At 42.6% G+C, this 20369-nt stretch overlaps 1 protein-coding gene across 1 annotated transcript in view; it reads left to right on the forward strand.

The window, feature by feature from the left end:
* Nucleotides 1–20369, forward strand: part of ALPK1 (alpha kinase 1) — a 115970-nt gene that overhangs the window by 73013 nt on the left and 22588 nt on the right. Inside the window, exons 6-14 of the mRNA XM_006025555.3 lie at nucleotides 40–126; nucleotides 900–976; nucleotides 3605–3700; nucleotides 6465–6569; nucleotides 6997–9175; nucleotides 12393–12546; nucleotides 15559–15721; nucleotides 19114–19300; nucleotides 20091–20302. Coding sequence (XP_006025617.1) covers nucleotides 40–126; nucleotides 900–976; nucleotides 3605–3700; nucleotides 6465–6569; nucleotides 6997–9175; nucleotides 12393–12546; nucleotides 15559–15721; nucleotides 19114–19300; nucleotides 20091–20290 — 3248 coding nt within the window. The 3' untranslated portion in view covers nucleotides 20291–20302. The remainder of the gene's footprint in view (nucleotides 1–39; nucleotides 127–899; nucleotides 977–3604; nucleotides 3701–6464; nucleotides 6570–6996; nucleotides 9176–12392; nucleotides 12547–15558; nucleotides 15722–19113; nucleotides 19301–20090; nucleotides 20303–20369) is intronic.

Raw genomic sequence — 20369 nt, forward strand, 5'->3', positions numbered from 1 at the left:
ACACTTAATCTCCAGTGAGTTTTTAAAATGTCATTTCAGGTACGTGGCTGTATCATAAGGAAAGTGATAGGATTCTTGTTCAGTCAGTCTGCTTACAAATCAGAGGACAGATTCTGCAAAAGCTTGGTAAGATTCCTCTCTGCTACACTAGTATTTTTCCTATAGCAATTCCACAATTTTTAAGAGATAAAGAATACACTTCTCATATTCACAGCTCACTATAAGGTAATTTTTGGGTTCAAGACAGCTTATCTAAAACTTGCCCCTGGCTTCTATGACAGAAAGTCACAGAAAATTAGTTCTGCACACAGCTGGTTGAGACAACAAGAACTCACAGCTGACAGGAGCCCATTGACCAAGCAAATGTACTTTGCAAATAGGCAGTCTGTTGCTGAGACAATGAGGTGGTAGGGAGCACTCACAGATGATGTCTATATTGTCATTTTTAATGTTAAGCTATTCTGTCTTCATCCACCCTCTTTCCCAAATGCTTTATTCCTGAAGCCAGTAGCTTACCCTAAGACATATTGCATGGCAGCTCCCTGTGCAAGCATGAGACATCTTCAGGCCGGGGGCTGACAAGTTCCTGTATGCAGCCCCCCTGCATGGAAGGCTTCTTGTACAGACAGACTAGGGATGCGCTGTTCCTTGTGTGTAAACTTGTTTTCACTGGTTGCTAATCTGGGCTCTTTCAAAGGTATATTGACATGTACAAACCAAAGCAAAAAGAAATTAATAAATTTTCCATTGTAACCAACTTGGAAATGTGCCACAGAATGATTTGATACAGCCTTGAAATCTCCCTAATCAAGGCAGATGAAATAAGCCCAGAGACATACAGCAATGGTATCACTTAAGGATGCAGCCTGCTTATTGACTGTTTCTCTGCTTTATTTCAGGAATGTGGTATGAAGCAGCAGAATTGATTTGGGCCTCTTTGGTGGGCTATTTAAAACTTCCTCAGCTGGATAAAAAGGTTGGTTTGGTTTGGTTTTTTCACACTGAATATTCTTACTAATTCAAAGTCAATTGCAGAATCCTCGTATCAACATTCTCCTAGCTAAACAAGAAAAATATATGCTAGATAGAGTCAACATTAAAGTGGATACATAGTTGGCTAAATAATCTCTAACTAAAAGTAACTAAAATGGATTAATGTCAGGATGGCAGGAGGTTCGTTTGGGATCCAGTGCTATTTAACGGTTTCACTACTGACTTGGATGCGAGAGAACTTCCTGATCAAGTTTGCAGATGATACAGAACTGTAAGGGACTCCAAACACTGAAGGAAATGGGTAGGTTCCAAAAGAACCTTGATAAATTGGGGAACTGGGCTACAGACAACAAAATGAAAGTCAGCAAAGGCAAGCATAAGGTGCTATATTTGGGGCAGAAAAACCAAATGCACACTTACAAAATGGGAGGGAGGCAATTGGGTAGGTAACACTGATGCTGAGAGGGTTATAGCAGATCACAAATGCAGCATGAATCCACAATGGTCACAGAAATATGGCAATTTGGGGCTGCTTTAACAAGAGTGTTGTATGCAAGACAAGCAAGATGATAGTACCGCTCTAGTCTAGGCTGGTTAGGCCTCAGATGGGGTATTGTATGGAATTCTAGGCTCCACAATTTATGAAGGATGAAAAGAAAATGGAGTAAACCAAGTAACTAATATGATAAAGGGGCAGAATGAAAACCGTGTGAGAAAAGGTTGAGAGAACTAGTTATCGTAAGTTTGGAGGAAAGGGGATTAAGGGTGAATGGGACAGCAGTTCTCCAATATTTGAAAGGCTGCCATAAAGAAGAGGGAGAACAATTGTTCTCTTGCTACGAAGGGTAGAACATGAAACAGATTTAAATTGTAGCACAACAAATTTAGATTCAATCTCAGAAAATAAGAATTCCTCATTCTGAGAAGAGTAGAACCAAAGAATAAGCCACCCAGAGCAGTGTGGACTCTCTTTTACTGGAGGTTTTCAAGAAAGCATTTGTCTAGAATGGTTAAGGATAGCGTATCCTGTATTTGTGCTGGACTAGATGACTGCTGAGGTCTCTTCCAAACCCATGGTTCTATAATTCTCTTTACCACAACCTTATTTCAAGATGCATTCAGTTTCATGTAGTGCTGGTTTTCCTTTAACCAGGGTTAATACTTGGGGCAAACATAGCTGAAGATTACACAACATTTTGCATATGTTTGTATTTTGACCACCATATCTTGACTTCTGTTTTATTTCTGAAAATAAATAATGGGATGGTTTTCAAGTGGCAGCACCATCAGATGCATGTCTGTCACTGTCCGATCAAACAGGATGCTGCAATGCAGACCTCTGACAGAGTAATGCCATGATACACAACTATTAATATTACTAATTTTAGGGATTACTTCTTTAACCTTGGAACAAAACAGCAGAGTGTTAAACTAAACACAAGCAGATAAATAAAACCTCTTGTTTTCTTAGACACATTTAGCCAGGATGTAATGTAACTTATGTCCATAGGTGCTGCTTATGGCTTCTCTTAGGCATACTCTTTAGCTCAGACTTGCTAATCATCCACATTACAAAACCTTTAGTTTGCTCCCCCAACAGCAGTCCTGCCCACCCATAGAGCCTCTTGTGAACATCATGACTCAAGGTCAAGCTGTCTGATAGTGCACACCATCCTCATGAAAGGTGACTTTTACTAACTACACATGTATACAACTGTGTACCCACCCACCCACCATGTAACCTACTTCACACACCTAGTAGGTATGTACACACTTGTAGATCCACACAAGACACTAATCAGGATCATAAACTCTGGACAAGTGCCAAAAATGGCTGTTACCTGGCTGGGTAACTTCCTTTTGAGCATGTCATCAAGAAAAGCAGGACTCCACCTATATCATCTGTGAATTTGGAGAAGGTCGCAGGTCTGAGGCCAGTCAGGAATCAAGGTACCAACCGAGGTTGGGAGGAGTGAACAAAATTCAGGCACAGGCTAGGTCTGGAAAAGCCAGGAGATCAGTCAAGAGCAGGGTTTAGGAACAAACTGAGTCAGAAAGTCAGGAGATGAAGCAGAGAGTAAAACTGGAGATCAGACAGAGAGAGAGCACATGCAAGAAGGAACTTCAAAGCAATCTAAGATCAGACTGAGCCCCATTCATCAAACACTTCCAGTTCCAGTTCAGGGATTTATGTGGAGGAGCTGGAGGGTCAGCTGGCCCTAACCAGCCACTCCAGTGAGAGGGTGGAGAGCTAGGCCCTTCTGGAGACTTCAGGACAGTCTTGACCGAGTCGGTGACAAGTTGTAGGATGGCAGTCTGGGATGAGTGGCTGTGCTGGTCAAGCCACGCCAAAGTTGTAGGTTTGAGGTGGTGGCTTGACAGATGCCAATCTACATTAGTACTTACTTTTCTGCTTTGCCTACAGCTGTATGATAATCTGACTAACCAAAATCCAACTAAATGATTCGTCTCTGAATTTCCAATCATGTCCTCTCTTCTCTGTTTCTATCATTGCTTCTTTCAGAGCACCAAGCACATTGTAAGCATTAAATAAAAACAGATAATAAAAAGGGGAGGAGGGAAATAAAATGTATTTTCATTTCTTTCCTAGGGGATTGCTACATCATTGGGTATTATGGCAGACATCTTTGTTTCCATGAGTGAGAAAGATTATATTCGTTTTAAAAACACTTCGGAGGTTGATCTGGTAAATATTTATGTCTGAGAATTTCCTTTATATAGCTGCACCATGCTCATCCACATTTCCTACTCTTGGCTTTACACTGAAAATGCTGGTGTTTCCCCCAGAAGTCCAGTGAAAGAGTTTATTTCCCCTAAAAAAAATGATTTATCCCATTCTTTCAGAATAAATTAAAGGAACATTGTGAACAGTTTCTAAGAACAAGGTTGGACATAGTTTAAACTTACACAGGCAGCAAAGATGAACATGGTAGACTACAAAAAAAAAGAAAAAATTGTTGCAGATCAAGTTATTGGGATAGCTGGTCTGTACCCTACTCCTGTCAATAGAGAGTCTCATTATGAGGATCAAATCCTCTTATGGAGCCAAACCTTAGAGGTAGCGATCATCTACAAATCCTGAAATTCAGACTCTGTGCTTACTAAATTCTAATCCTCAGTGAAGTTATAGCAGTTCAGGAGCTAGGGTGCCGTGACAGCGCAGGGCCAGGGTTTCATGGAGATTGGCCCCAGCAGCACTGGCAGGGCGCACAGCTGGGTGAGGAGCTGCTCCAGGGTGGGGATCTTGTGGCAACTGTGGTCCAGAACCAGGGCAGAGCTGCGATCCACTGCCCGCATGCTCCAGGCAAGAGCATGCAGGCAGTAGATCGTGGCTCAGCCCCAGCTCTGGACCATGCCATCACCACTTCTAGATCCCACCCCCAGCCCCAGCTGCAGAGTAACTCCCTGCCCAGCCACACACCCTGCCAGCACTGCTGGGGCCAGTCTCCATGGAAACCCTGGCCCCGCGCTGTGACAGTGGTGCCACTCCTGGCATCTCCATGGAGACCAGGCACAGCAGCACAGGCAGGGACAGCTGGGGAATGGAGTCCAACCTCTGGCTGGATCCTCCATTTTGCCCACCCCTGGTGTAATCACTGAGGTTTAACTGATTAAGGAGGTTATTAAGTTGTAGGTGAGTGAGAGCACTCTGTGCATCTCAGGATTTGCCCCATAATGAGTGTATATCTAAGGCTCCCCTCTACATGCAGAGGTAAAGGCACCATGGGATCTAATGCACAGTTTACATAATCACACATCCTGTCATGCCACACATGCATGGCAGGAGGCAATATTGTGGGATTGCGCATTAGATCCCAGCTCATTTTATTGCCAGTTAGTGGGACCCTTTGGGCTGGGGGATCACAGCAGCAGCAATTTCCCAAGCTCAGGGGTGTGTGAAACCCCTGGGCCCTGGGAATCATGGTAGCCTTGATCCCTAGGGCTCAGGGATGCATAAAACTTCCAAGACTGTGTATCAAGGTAGCTGTGATCCCTAGTGCTCAGGGACTGCATGGAGCCCCCGAGCCCAAGGCATCACTGCTGCCTCAATCCTCAGGACTCAAAGATTTCATGCTGGACATGATGCACCCCTGCAGCTGGGAGCCGTGTCAGCTGATGAGGCTCTCAGCTGCAGGGGAGACCCTATTACACGTGCAAATTAAAGCTCAATAGCAACCAGCTATAAAGTCAGTACACATTTTTGAGGTCTAACTTCAGCTGGTTGGAACTTTTAATCATGTAATAGCCAATGTAATAGAGTAGCTGGTCTTAAGGTAACTGCGCAATTAAGCAGTTAGTTGCACAATACCTGTAAAGTGTAGAGGGGGCTGAACAAAACAACTTGAGAAGAGTGTGTTCCCTGAACCCAGAAGTGCAATCTGCTTAGGGCATTGCACTGAAAAAACTTGAAATTCCATTCTTTTCCACACAAAGGCAAGACTTGCAGGCTGAACCCAGTGCTTGTTTAGGCAAAATTTCTATGGAACTGTATAAATATATATAGTAAGGCTGCACACTTAAAGGCGCAAGAATTCAAGGTATTGAAAAGTTAAGATCCTATCTTAATTTGTATGTGCTGCCCATGTTCAGTACCTTCTTTCCCTGTTTTTAGTTATATATGTAGCTTAATTTAACAATGACATCAAATGACTTGCATAAAATCCCTGGCCAAGTTAACACTGCAGTAGGCCTCCCTATTTAAATTCATAATCTGAGTTCCTTTGTTTTGACTGCCAAAGTGCAGCATTTTGTCAACATTGGACCAAATCCTGACTCAGTTTTCATCACTTCCAGAGCTGAGCCACAGCTAAGCCCTGCAAGGAGGGCAGGCCCACTGATTTCAATAGTTACTGTAGATTACAGAGGCTCATGGGTTGATTCTGAAACTACTCCCTGCCCTCCATCTCTGCCATTGCTTTCAGTAATGAGCTGTCTTGAGTATTTTTAATGGTTACTTGCCCCCCCCCCCATTTCCTGAACAAAAATGTATCATTATAAACGTAGGAATATCTATTCTACATACTCTTTAATAGTTCTTTTATTTAAACATATGTAGCTTTTCTGTGAGAGTTGGGGCAATAACTTCTCTAAGTAGCTTTCTCCTTATGACTTCTTCAGGTTAATGTTTTGTCATGTTGAGTATGATTTTAAGAGGAAAGGAGAGACCAGGCCAGCATTTCCTGTGATTTTTCTGCCTCATTAATACTTCCCACATAATTTGCACCAGATTGTCAGGGAGACAGGTATTGAAAAGCAACTATATGTAGGTAAAGGTGTCCTATAACATAAGATGTTTATTTAAAATTAAAGTTAGGACCTACAATTGTGGAGTCCAGCTAACAACAAATTGTTATGAGTTTGGTTCTCATAAAAAGGAAAATCAAAATCAACTCTCTTTTTAAAAAAGAAAACTTGTGTCTGGATCATTTTCCCTTCTGCTATTTCAACAGAGCCTTCTCCAAGAGTCTGACCATCGCTTACTATCAGCTGCTGAAGCCTGTAAGCTGGCAGCCACCTACAGCCAGTATACCCCACTTTTTGTGCTCACAGCAGTGGTAAGTGTGATATCAGAAGTTAGCACTTCTTAGAAGTTAGTGCTGCATATGCTTTCTAAGAGCTTGGACCATGGCCATAAAATATAGATCGATAGCCAGATGGCCAACTCCCTATTATTTGGGATGCTCATCTGTGTGGTTTACATATGCTGGCTCCCAGCTACCTTCCAAAACCAAATAGAGAGAAAAAGAGCAGAGAAACCCATTCCCAAGAGCAGTGATGATTTTCAAATCAATATTATACTCTACCTGCCATTCTAAATGAATTTAAAAGGTGATGATGTCTTATTTTCTAGAAATGCAGAAGTCGATGGTGAGAGCTGGCATGTGCACTTTGAAATCCACAAAGACGAGCATTTTTTAATTTTGGTCTGAAGCACATTACTATATTTTTAATTCATTGGCTTCTAATCCATTTTCCTTTCAGAACATCCGTGGGGCATGTTTACTGTCCTATAGTCACTCCAGTGAATGTCCTCCAGAGAGGAAAATGTTCTATTTGTCCAAAGCTAAGGAATCCTTTGAGATTGGCCTTCTCACCAAGAAGGATAATGACCCCATAACCAGCAAGCAAGAGCTTCACAGTTTTATTAAAGCAGCTTTCTGCCTTACAACTGTGCATCGACAGCTCTATGGGGAAAGCGAGAGCCTCTCTGAGGTGAGATGCCTATGTACAGAAGCCATGGAGAAACTGTACATTTACATCACTTCATTTACAGAAGAACAAGACAAAGGAATGCTTTCCAAGGAGATCATGACTCTGATCATGTCTGTGAGGGAGCATTTACAAGTGCAGAGCTTCCCTAATTCAGATGCCAGGTCTTACGTTCCAGACAGCTACAAAAGCAGCGTGGAAAAGCCTGTCTTGTGTGGTGAAGTGAACTTTGAGAAACTTCTTGAAATGCATTCCCAGCATCATAGGTCAGTGTGTGAAGTGTTTGAAAACACTTGCAGGAGCCATAAAAACCAGCTAGGAGAGTCCAAAGCAGGAGCATGTATCACTGCCTTGAAAACAGAAACCAAAAATATAGACACGGCGTGTAACACTGAAGAAAGAGGGTGCTGTAGGAAAGACACTGCCAAAGCCTCTGCCTCACAAAAAGCCAGAAGAGGCCATGAAAGGCTCAGTGGCCAAACAAGAAGGAAATGGACCGGTTCTGGTGCAATGAAAGTCTCCCTTAAGGAAGAGATGGAGATTGAGCCATTAAACAGGGAAGCAAATAATGAAAGAAACAAGTTGCAAAGCAGAAGTCAAACTACTAGCTCTTTAAAGTCTTGGAGCAAGTTGTCAAAATCAAGTTCCTCTACCAGCTGGGAGGAGATAGATTTTAATGACAACAGTGAGCTGCCTAGAGAAGGGCAGGAAAGGGAAGAGGGCTCAGTGGATGAGAAGTGTTGCACAGCCATGTCTGAAGCTGCTGAGGAAGATGTTCAGGCTAGTAACCTGTCTTCCAGAACTCATCATCTCTCTCTTCAAGAGCCTCAGGGCAGCTGCTCAGGTCCTCCCCAGTGTCCTTTAAAGAAACATGGACCCTCAGCTAACAGGCTAAAGACTGCTCCCTCAGATTGTAGAGAAGGGCTCTTCAGGAGGACAGAACATGAAAGGGATGCTTCAGAACAGAAAGCAGGGGTGGCCAACAGCATAGATTGCCAAAACAGTGCTGTTTCTTTCTTGGATCCTCACCCTTCTGGTCCCAAAAGATCTGACAAGGAGGTAGGTTCCTCTTGTTTGACAGAACGAAAATCCTTCGAAAGGGTTGACCCCTCAGCAGAAACTGATTCCAGAACCAAGGACAGCAACAGAGATGCCAGCATTATTCACAGTCCTTCTCCCAACAGCATCAAGAGTGGAAATGTAAGAGATGTGGGAAGGTTTAACAGAGTCACAAAACCATTATCAAGAAATAACTATATGTGGATTGACCCAGAAGGAGAAACTGTAGACTCTACAGAGGATCTATCAGCTGAGCCACACATAACTATAGATAAGGTGCTTTCTACTAAACCTACAAACAAGCCAGAAATGGCCAGTGATTCTTTTGTAGATGACTGGATTAAAAAATCTTCTGCTGCCATGGCTGGAAATGGATCCTTTGATATATCTGAAGTTGATACCCAGGCAGATACAGTGGATGACTGGGAATTTGCTTGTAGCAATAGTGGGAGCTCAGTGAACAACTTTCCTGCCATCAGTGTTTCAAGGCATCAGGCTAGCCACAGGGATAAAACTAGGGCTTCATTATCAGGGAGGAAGAAATCAGTAACTGACCACTTCCACGATTGTGCTACCACTGAGGAGGATGAAGGTGAAAATCTCAGGAACGTTCTGAACAGAAGCCACAGTTCAAGTTCCTCTATGAAATCATGGTATAAATCATCTCAGTTTTCCAGCAGTTTCTCTGAATTAGAGAGTCCATCATTTCTGAACTCTAGTGGGAGCTCTTTTGTTTCTGTGCCTGGGAGAAGCAAGGAACAAATCCTAGAAGCTCACTTTCTGAGGGACGATGAATATGAGAAGCTCTTGTCAGGTGCTGAGCATAACTGGCTTGTGCAGAGACTGAAAACTACTGGAATATTCAAAGCTAATCATCTGCATCAAGCATATTGTAAGTACCATCTCCCCTTGGTGCATATGTTGCATTCCAACATATCCTAATCATAGGTAGAAAGTTCATGTTTTCCATAAAGTGGAAAGTTCAAGCCTCAAGTGTATTTCATATTGCATACATGCTGGTCCTCATACTACAGTGATGAGCATGTTACAACCCTAAAAGAGAGATATAAGTATCAGAAGTAAATCTGGGGTCCAATCTTTGGACACTTATTCATGTGTATATAGGTTCTGGCCTTCTACATCAGAGTTCAGAGCACTGGTCTTGTAAAATAACGGTTGTACATTGATTATCATTAAGGCCTTACACCAATAATTTAGGTCAGAATAGACTAGGGATTGCTCCCTTCTGGACTGAAAGATGCATGAAATTGTGTGTGAATGAGGCCTACTTGTATAAGTAGAGGCCACAGAATCAAGTTTCTCCTTTTTTATTAGAAGCATGCATTTCTCAAGGTTTTGGATATTTTTAGGCTCTTCCTTTCCCACAGTACCTTGACTTAACTCAGGAAAGAAGCAGGCAGGAAAGAATAATGTTTTGCTTTAGTTAGCCACTGCATTTACTGTTATATTCAAACATTATTCTTTAAGAAACACAAGTTATGTTTTACCTGCTGCCAAAATCCCTCAATCATTTTTCATTTGGCTCATGTACCTGTAGAATTTGCTACCTTTATATTTTGTTTATTCCAATAAAACTCTTATCGACCACTGAAACTAAGGGCTCTGGTGCTCCCAGAGTTAAATAAGTAGTAATACTGCAGCAGATAGCCCTTGTTTAAAGCCTGCTTCTCGTCCAAAGAGTCACCACTTAAAAACGGTGCCATAAATTCCTCACTCATTTCTTTTTGATTACAGAATAGAAGTAGCCAGTTTGCCAGTTAAACAATGTTTTCTTCTAACTTAAAGTCCAGTAAACTCAACCTGGGATTTGGTAGTTAAACTGTGATCTCTCCGCTTTTCATGTGTTACCAGTGATGGGGATTTCACTTACCAAATGATGGTCTTGATTATGTCTGTTCAACATTATCATATGCAATATCTATCCTCATTGCCTTCATGGGGGCTACACAGGTATTATTTAGGGTCACTACAGCTCTGTGACTGGAACTTTGTTGGCAGTTTTGTTATTATGTCCAAAAAGCAATCAAGTCCACATACCTTTCTCATAGCCAGATTACTTCCACTGGGGTAAACAGGAAGAAGACTGGTAAAAACGAGTTTTTACTTCAAAAATGAAACTGAATTCATAACAGGCAGGCAATAGATCTGCTTGCCAAAGAGATGCCAGTTTGCATACATGCTTTTCAGCATGTTTAGCAGATGTGCAGGGCTATTATCAGAATCTGATCTACAGTGTCAGTTTCTTGCATTGGCAGTTTCAGGAACTTCTTTTCTTTGGGAAATTCAGTAATCTACCTCCTCTGAAATCCTAGATTGAAACCTTGCAGGCAAAATAAATTATGTCAGCGTAGTCTATCAGCAAAACCCCATAGAAACACAGAGATTTTCAATAGCAAAACTTTCAGATGAAATTTTTTTGATTTTTTTTTTAGTTAAAAACTATCAATTTATTAAAACTAGAACTTTCTGTGGGAAATGAATGAATTTCTCAATGAATTTCTCATTTCAAAATACGTGTGGAAATTATAAGTATTGAAACTACAGAACTATTCTCCTTTGGCATTCCAAAATATGAGCTTCAGTTTTGGGGTTCAAAACGACTTTTCACTTCAAGGTGTAAGTTACATCACAGTAAAAAGAAGATTTAAAAAAAGGATGTATATACTTGAAGCCAACTGTTTTAAATTAATGAACTGAAACATTTCTGTTGATCCCATCTGATTTGTTCTTTATTTAAGATTTTGACTTTGACTTTATTTGAAAAAGAAAAAGTGTTTGGAAACTAGACAGTTCTAAGAGGGTAGGAAGACTATTCCCCACACAGCTCTAATTGTTATTTTAGATCAGAGCCTTAGTCCTCCTCACCTCCCATACCAAAAGCTTCAGAAAAAAAGTTTTCTGAAAGCCCTAAAATAGGCAACTGTGGGATAATCTGCCCTCACTGAACTTCTCATCCTATTCTCTAACAGTAGGTTGGTTAAGCCCTGCAGCACGAAGTTTTATATCACTTGTAAAAATGTTGTTAGCATTAACTTATTGTTATTATGATTATTCTTATTATCCATATAAATAATTATAGAGAAATACCCATGAAGTCTGGTATTTTTCAACATTATATAGTCTGTGTTCAGAAAAGATGAAAATACCTAGGCAGTACAAACAAGGCTGAAGTGTGTTGGTTTCTTTCTGTTCCTTTTTTGTACTTTATTATACTTTACCACTACTTAAATATTTATTAGTATGCTAGATGTGTGCAAGAGCAGCATGCTACCCCAAAAGTAACTGTACATTGTGCTGTTCTGTCAAAGCCGGTTATTTTTCTTTATATTACTATCATAACTCAAAACGGTATGAATTTTAACTCCATGGCCACATCCAGATGAGCAGGGGCATGTGGTTTGTGGTGCCACAAACCTCTTTGTGGTGCCGCAAACTACATGTGGTGCTTGTTAAAATGTGTGCCATATGGCAAAATTTGCTACTGGAATTTCCCAGTACCAAGAAAAAGTTGCAAAACGCACGCAAAAAAAAGTGTTCACTAGCACAAATGGAGACCTGGCCCTCCAAAGCAATGCTCTGGCTACCAGCCAGGCATCTGTGTTTTCTGAGTTGTGTTGTTGCTGCTCCAGCATGCCACCAGGACACCAGGTAATACTGGTGGGCCAGCACAAGTGGTGGCCCCAGCCTCCAGCTCTTCATGGCTGAAGAGCTCAGAGGATCTGGGCAAGGGTGGTTTGCCTCAGGTGGGACAATGTGTCCCGCAACAAAGTGCACATGCAGGAGCATGCTTTGTGGAAGAAAGTAGCGGCACAAATTAGTACCACTACTATTTGTGTTGCTGCAAGCACACACCCCTAATCATCTAAACGTGGCCTATGAGATGAAACTTATAACCATATGAGTTTCAAAAGATGCTATTTCAACAGGTCAGTGTAATAAGCTGTAGGGACTTAGTGCAGGACATACTAGATCTTGGAGACTTGGTGTTCCCTGATCCTACCAGGATAACCTGACAGCACTCATGATTCATCCTTGGTTACTGATATTGAACAATCCCTCATTATATTTGTGGATCTGTCTTCTTGTAGCTGCTCTTCTTTTGAAATACTCTAAGAAATCTGGTCTGTGGACAGGCCAGGAAACAGCTGTATATATTGGAGACTACCTGAGTGTGGCAAAGGAAGGCAAACAAAGGAGTGCATTTTGGATACACTTTCTGCATCAAGAAGAAACATTGGGAAGGTACTGATGGGGTACAAGTTGCTAGTGTGAAACGTTTAATCAGTATGAATGCTGCACTGTATTGTACCTGGCACAAGCACACAGCATTGCTGCAGTGCAGCAGTATCTGCATGACAGTCCAAGTAGACTGATTCATCTCTGGGAAGGCTAACTGCCCTGTCACTCAACCATGCTAATTAGCCCATCTGAAGCTTCAGGTGGACATGGACATACTGCTTCCATCAGATTAGCACAACATGCTTTACGGCTGCTAGAAATGTTAGGTTTACCTTGTAGACACCACTGTAGGAAAAAAAGAAATTTCTGTAGATCATCAAACCTGTGGTTAACTTTGTTCGGTGTCCTTCCTAGCATCAGAGCCTTTAAAAGAATGTGCAAGAAAACACACTGTAGGAAGCTGTAAGCCATTATGTTACATGGGAAAGGTTTGCCCTAATCTTCCCTAAGGCAGAAACTGGCTAATACCCTGAAGCAAAAGTCTGTTATAAAACTTTTCTGAAGCTCTTGGTCATCATATTGATCCTGATTAGCGTACCCCTGGAAAAAAAACCGTTATCCAGTGTGATTCTCAAATTATGATCTTTTCAAAGGGACAGGATATTGGAAAAGAATGAGCTGCATCACTATGCTATCTGACACAGCCATATGTATTCTTCATTTTCCTGTTCTGACTTCAGATTTGCCTACACATATGCTTGTACTGAAATAATTAAATGAGTTTTAAATAACTGTATTTTAAAAGCATTCTTATTTTGGTTTAAAAGTGTCCACTATCTGATTTAAACTAAACCCCTATAGGACACACTTAACCTGAAATGAGTGTGGCCATGCCCAGGTACAACTGAATAGGAAATAAAACCAACTCAACTAATTTCATTCCAGGTTGGGTATAAGCAAGCACCTTAATTTTGCAGGGCCTTGCAAGATATCCAGAAGTTTATACAAGAGTATTTTGCTGGAGTCCAAATATGAGCAGAGGTGGTTCATGAGCACAAGGTTAAGGGCCTTTCTCTTTGTAATTTCATAGATTTCATAGACATTAGGGGCTGGAAGGGACCTCATGAGATCATCGAGCCCAGCCATGGGCTGGAAGTCAGCTGGGATCAAGTGACCCCAGCAAGAAATAAATCCAGCTATTTTTTGAAGGAGTCCAGAGTAGGTGCTTGCACCACCTCTGGGGGGAGTTTGTTCCAGACCCTGGACACACACACCATAAATAACATTTTTCTTATGTCTAGTATAAATCGGCCTTCCTGGAGTTTATGGCTGTTAGACCTTGTTATCCCTTGTGGAACTCTGGTGAACAGATGTTTTCCCAGGTCCTGATGTACCCCTCTTATAAAGTTGTAGGCTGCCACCAAGTCCCCCCGAGCCTTCTCTTCTCCAGACTAAAGAGTCCTAAGTTCCTCAGCCTTTCCTCATACGGCCTTCCCTCCAGGCCTTGGACCATATGAGTGGCTCTACTCTGGACTCTCTCAAGCTTCTCCACATCCTTCCTCAAGTGGGGGTCCCAATACTGGACGCAGTACTCCAGCTGCGGTCTCACCAGGGCTGAGTAAAGCAGGAGGATGACTTCCCTGGTTTTGCTTGAGATGAATCAGTGGATGAATGCCAGAGTTTGGTTAGCTTTGCCCACCACTGCATCACATTGGTGGCTCATATTCATCTTGTGGTCAATCAAGACCCCCAAGTCCCTTTCAGTCGTGGTGCTAGCAAGTGTAGCACTGCCGAGCCTGTAAGTATGCTGAAGGTGCTTCCTACTGAGGTCCAGTACCTTGCACTTCTCTGCATTTAAGGCCACCAGGTTTTGGTCAGCCCACCTTGAGAGTGTGTCCAAGTCAGCCTGTATTCCCAGCCTGTCCTGCAGTGTGATGGCCCTCCCCCATAATTTGGTATCATCTGCAAACTTAGCCAGTTCATATCTGACTCCCGAATCTAAATCGTTGATGAAAATATTAAAGAGTACCGGCCTGAGTACCGAGCCCCAAGGGACTCTACTGGTAACCCTGCGCCATATTGATTTTCTCCCTTCAACTAGTACTCTTTGGATTTGACCCCATAGCCAGTTGCCTAGTCATTGGACCGTATGATGATCAAGGCTACAGTTCCCCATCTTAACCATGAGGACATCATGGGGAACTAAGTCAAAGGCCTTCCTGAAGTCCAGATAAATGATGTCCACATCATCTCCCTTGTCCATGGCATATGTTCCCTGGTCATAGGAAGAGATGAGGTTGGTCAGGCAAGACCTGCCAGTCACAAAGCCATGTTGGCTGGCATTCAGAAGCTTGCCCTCTGCTAGTCTGGCATTCATGGATCCCTTGGCAATTTTCTCCAGGATTTTTCTAGGGACAGACATCAGACTGATTGGTCTATAGTTCCCCAGGTCATCCCTCCTCCTTTGGAGATAGAAACCATGTTGGCTCTTTTTCAGTCATCTGGGAACCACCCAAGCACCACGATTTTTCAAATATCCCTGCCAAGGGGGATGCAATGATGTCTGCCAGCTCTTTCAAGGCCCTTGAGTGAATTCTGTCTGGGCCCATGGACTTGTGAATGTCCAGTTTCTCAAGGTGTTCCCTCACCTGATCCACATCGATTTTGGGCCCATCACCTAATCCCAAATTAGTTTGCGCCATTCCTGGTAGTGTGGTCCTCATGGGAGGGTGAAAAACCGATGCAAAAAAGTCATTTAGAAGATTGTCCCTTTCTTGGGCATCTGATGTCAGTTGCCCTGTTGGATCTCTCAGGAGCCCAGTACTATCCTTGTTCTTTTTCCTACTTCCCAAATATCTAAAGAAGGACTTTTTGTTGTCCTTGATCCCCGTAGCTAGCCTAAGTTCGGTTTGTACCGTGGTTAGACTTTTAAGTAATTTTAAGTAAGACTTACCAATAAAGAACTTTGCCTTTAGCCTACCCCATTTTAATTTATAGTGACACATTGCATCACATTCCCTTACTGCCATCTGCCCAAGGCTGAGCTGACTATGCTGTTTGCTTTTTATTATTTAGGTATATTGGGAAGGAGTATAAAGAAGAAAAAGGACTGCTTCATCATTTCAATGATGTGGAACGACAAATGACTGCTCAGTACTACGTGACAGAATTCAACAAAAGGCTGTACGAGCAAAAGATCCCAACACAAATCTTCTACATTCCTTCTTCAGTGCTTCTGGTAGGAACCCCTACCCTGAGGGCTACAGACAAGTCAGCTGAAGCAGGGATCATAAAAAAGCCAGCAGGAAATGACCAATGTTTCTTCTGCAATCTGCAGAACAATGGGGAGAGTTAGAGCTGGGGTGTCAAAGGTATGGTTGCAGGCTGGATCCGGTCCACAGTGCTGCCCATGAAGTGGACCCACATGCTGCCTGTGGTGCACACTGGATCAGCCCAGCGCTGCATGTAACATGGACTGGGACGGATATACATTGCATGTGGTATGCAGGGCTGCTCTGGGATATGTACTGCACACAGCGCCCACACTGGACCAGGCTATATGCTGCACATGGCACCCAGGCCAGGCTGAGCCAAGTGCACACAGCACATAGTGCCTGCACCAGGGCATCCCTGCATGCTGCATCTAGCATACAGGGCTGGTTTATAAGCCCAGTCTGGCTTGTGGACCAGCCCTGCACCATTTTTCTGATCTATAGGCTGGCCCTGCACCAGTCACCCAACCCACAGGGCCAGAGGAGTTTGACACCCTGGAGTCAGAGTATAAAACAGAATTCAACAAAAGAAAAGAGGTCTCTGCATGCCAAACAATGTAACACTTGTAAATATATCATCATTCCAAACAACAGCACTAAGCCACTTGTGTCGAATACACTAAAAGAGAAATTATATTACATCAAGGGTGTCAAACTCACTGGGGCCCCCAGGTTGGGTCTGGACTGCGAGAAGCTTCATGAGCAGAATCTGTACCCAGCAGGAGCAAAGGGGTAAGCATAAGCGGCAACACAGGAATTATTGCAGCTGTCTCTCAACCTCACCTGTCACCAATATGCATCTCCAGAGAAGCTCCATAGCTGGAAATTTGTCAGTGGGTCCACTTCCACTTGCCCTGCCCACTCTAGGAGCACCATGACCCAGGTGAAATGGCTATGGGCCATATCTTTGACACCCCTGCATTTCATGTTTTCGTAGATTCATAGATTCATAGCTTGCAGTCGGAAGGGACCACAAAGGATCATCGTGTCCGACCCCCTGCCCCTGGCAGGAAAGAGGACCGAGGTCAGATGACCCCAGCCAGGTGACTATCAAGCCTCCTCTTGAAAACCTCAAAGTTAGGTGATAGTACCACCTCTCTTGGAAGCCCATTCCAGATTCTGTCCACCCTTACTGTAAAAAACTTCTTCCTAATGTCTAACCTGAATCTACTCTCCACTAGTTTGCACCCATTATTCCTAGTTACTCCCTGGGGCGCTCTGGTAAATAGCACATCTCCAATACCCTGTTGTCCTCCCTTGATAAACTTACAAGGTCTCCTCTCAGCCATCTCTTGTGAAGGCTGAAGAGATCTAGATCCCGCAACCTCCCCTCATTGGGTCTTTCACAGAGGCCACTAATCATGCAAGTGGCCCTCCTCTGGTACCCTTTCCAGATTCTCTGTGTCTTGAAGTGCAGCGCCCAAAACTGGACACAGTACTCCAATTGCAGCCTGACCAATGCCACATAGAGAGGGAGCATCACCTCCCTCAATCTGTCAGTCAAAAAAATAATCCTGGACATGGGGGTTTGTTTGATCATTTAGAAGAGGGAAAATGTCTAAGCCTAGATGCACGTTTTCAAGGAAGGGCAAAATGGGCAGGCCTGGCAAAAGCATGTCTCCTGTGTTTTATGTGCCAAACTTCAGGTCTGCTAGGCAGAGAATCACTTAGCCAGCTGGTTTAGGTGTTGCTCAACTTGATTAGGCCTTAGCAAGTTTGTACACAGAAGCATGAGAGTTGCATGAGCTAGCAGGTACACATCTGATTGTAGCAGTTACATCACCAAGGCCTTTCTTGAAAACTTGGCCTATATATAGTCAAGTCAAGTCAGTCCTGAGGCCACACCAACTGCTAAGGCATCTTTGATGTAACAATAACTTTCCTCCATCAGTCTTCTGCAATCCTTGTACAATCAGTCAGTTCTAATCCCGTCCAGTCTTTGATGTTGGTGTTCCAGCTTGTCCTAGGTCTTCTTCCTCTTCTTTGTCTACCCACAGCACCCTGCAGGATAGTGAGGGTAAGGGTGCCAGGCCTTCTTGTTACATATCCAAACCACTGTATCTTTCTTCTTCTTATAATGTTGATGTAGGGGTTCATATTTGCTGACTTCTTGTCTGATTTGATCTTTCACCGATTCATTTGTTCAGTGGCATATATATAACAGGCCCAGAATCAAAGTCAAATCCTGCTCACTTATTATTCTTGCATTGATTCAGGTGGAATTAGGCAGATAAAAAAGTCGGGGTTTGGGAAGTAAGTCTTTAGATTGTCGTTTCCTTGGGGCAAGAACCTGCCTTTTTTAAAATTTGGTCAATAAAGCACAATAGAACAATGAATAAGTAATGAAGGCACAGGAAATAATCTTGGAATAATATGGGCCAGCCTGAGATTTGTACTAATCTGCCTTGCTTTGTACTATTCTGCATTACTTTTTAATTGAACCCCAGAACTTATTATAATGGAGGTCAGTGGAGTGCAACTTCCCAGCCTTACCCCCAAAACATATAATGCACTAAGATGGGAGGATTTCAGCAAAGGTAACTAAATAGCCTGGAATAATCTCTATTTGGCAACTATCTATCCCAGTACAGAAGGACTAGAGCACTGCCCAGTCCATGTAAAGGTACAGTTTTGTACGTCCAGGTCATACATTTAACTGAGTATCTACTTGACCTCTGTATTTCAAATACAGATTGTCAAGTAAACTATTCTGTGAAGAGTCAGCATCCTATTTTTCTGTCACTACATGGTAGAGAGTGGAAGTTAATGCTTCAGTGCTAATGTATACCTTAAAAGAAACGTGTACATGACCTCAGAAAAAAATAGCTTGACTGTTTTTGCTAAGTCTGCTGCCATAGATGCTGCTTTACACCAGAGCACTGGCAAGCAAAACTTACTGCAATTTTAGCACCAACATACTGAAGCCCATAAGTATGTAGAAAGTGCTACATCAGCCAGTCATGGACAGTGTAAAAGAGGGAGAGTTGCCAGTTGCTGACCTGCCATTCTTCCAGTTCTTTCACCCACTCTTTACACTGATTTTCATAAAGTGTGTTTCCAATTTGCATTGCAAGCAAGGTGCTTAGAGAACTGGTTGCTATCCAGTCCCATCAGTGTGAATTGTCATTTCCAGAGCTGGCACTGTCTTATCTATTGTTAGATACGAGCTCCACTTCTAGATGTGCTATGATGAGGAAACAACAAACTGTGGCAGAGTATGGATGTTCTTGACATGAATTTTCCTTTAGGAGGAAAAGAAATAGTGAACATAAAAACTGAGATTTTTGAGTTTTGTGACATGTCCTCATTTTCATTTCTAGTGGGATCATTGTAACACTTATGTTCTGGTTTCTTTCAGATATTAGAAGACAGGTGCATAAAAGGTTGTGTGAGCGTGGAGCCCTACATCCTGGGAGAGTTTGTGAAGCTATCTAATAACACAAAAGTAGTAAAGGCAGAATACAAAGCCACAGAGTATGGGTTAGCCTATGGACACTTTTCCTATGAATTTTCCAATGCCGCAGATGTGGTTGTTGACCTACAAGGTTTGTATTATGGCTGATACTATTTTTGTATCTCTTCCCCATCCCCTCCCCTCAAGTGTAACACTCTATAAACAGAGCAAACCATTTAAAATGCTACAAAAGCATGAGAGGTATATAGAGATGATTGAAATCTAAGCAATGTAAGAAAACATCAGGGTCTTTATTTTTTGACATGTGCTTTACTGCTAACATGGCATTCTTACTCTCTTGTTGAGAAGAGACAAACTGGAACAAATCCACCCTAGCATAACCTTCCATGCACCAGGTAAAGCCTTTTCACCCTTGTAATGCTAGGCTCCTGCCCACATATATAAAACTATATATGAGGAGCTCTCCTGTAAAGGGGATACTCAGATGATGAAGAACCACTGTAGCAGCACCTCTGATGTCACCCTCCCTCTCTTCATATAACTAGCAGGTCCCATGATGGCTCTCTGTGGTTTGAATTGAGAATCTGGCCTTCTACTTTTTATGTTCACTCATATAGTTTTTAGACAAACCCTTATTCTTTGCTTTTTTCCTTGTCAGAGCTTAGTGAAGTAAAATAGAAATTTGAGACTGTTGGGACCTACTGGTCTGCTTGTGTCTTTCCATGAAAACTGATAGCAATAGTTAGGGCCATATTTTGCTTTTGCTTACACAGATTTAAAATTGACAGCAACTCATCCGGTATCAGTAGCATTCTCCCTGTGTCAGACTGGCAGAAGGATGCTCAGTCACCCGGCCTTAGTTACAGAAAACAATAAAGCAATGGGATGATTGTGCTTAAACTGTTTCCTTCACTCTGCAGGTTGGGTGACAGGTAATGGAAAAGGCCTCATCTACCTCACAGATCCCCAGATTCATTCGCTTCATGGGAAAGATGCTTCACATTCCACCAACTTTGGGGAAAAAGGCATTTATTATTTCTTCAACAATCAGCATGTGGAATGCAATGAAATCTGCCACCGTCTTTCTTTAACAAGGCCATCAATAGCAAAACCTACTTAGTCACGTGCAAAGGTAGCATAGCCAGTAATGGCAACTATAGCGTTTGATCCTGTACACATTTTTGTAGAAAGCTCTCTCT

The sequence above is a fragment of the Alligator sinensis genome, unplaced genomic scaffold (genome assembly GCF_000455745.1).
Source record: "Alligator sinensis unplaced genomic scaffold, ASM45574v1 scaffold861_1, whole genome shotgun sequence".
NCBI lineage: Eukaryota > Metazoa > Chordata > Crocodylia > Alligatoridae > Alligator > Alligator sinensis.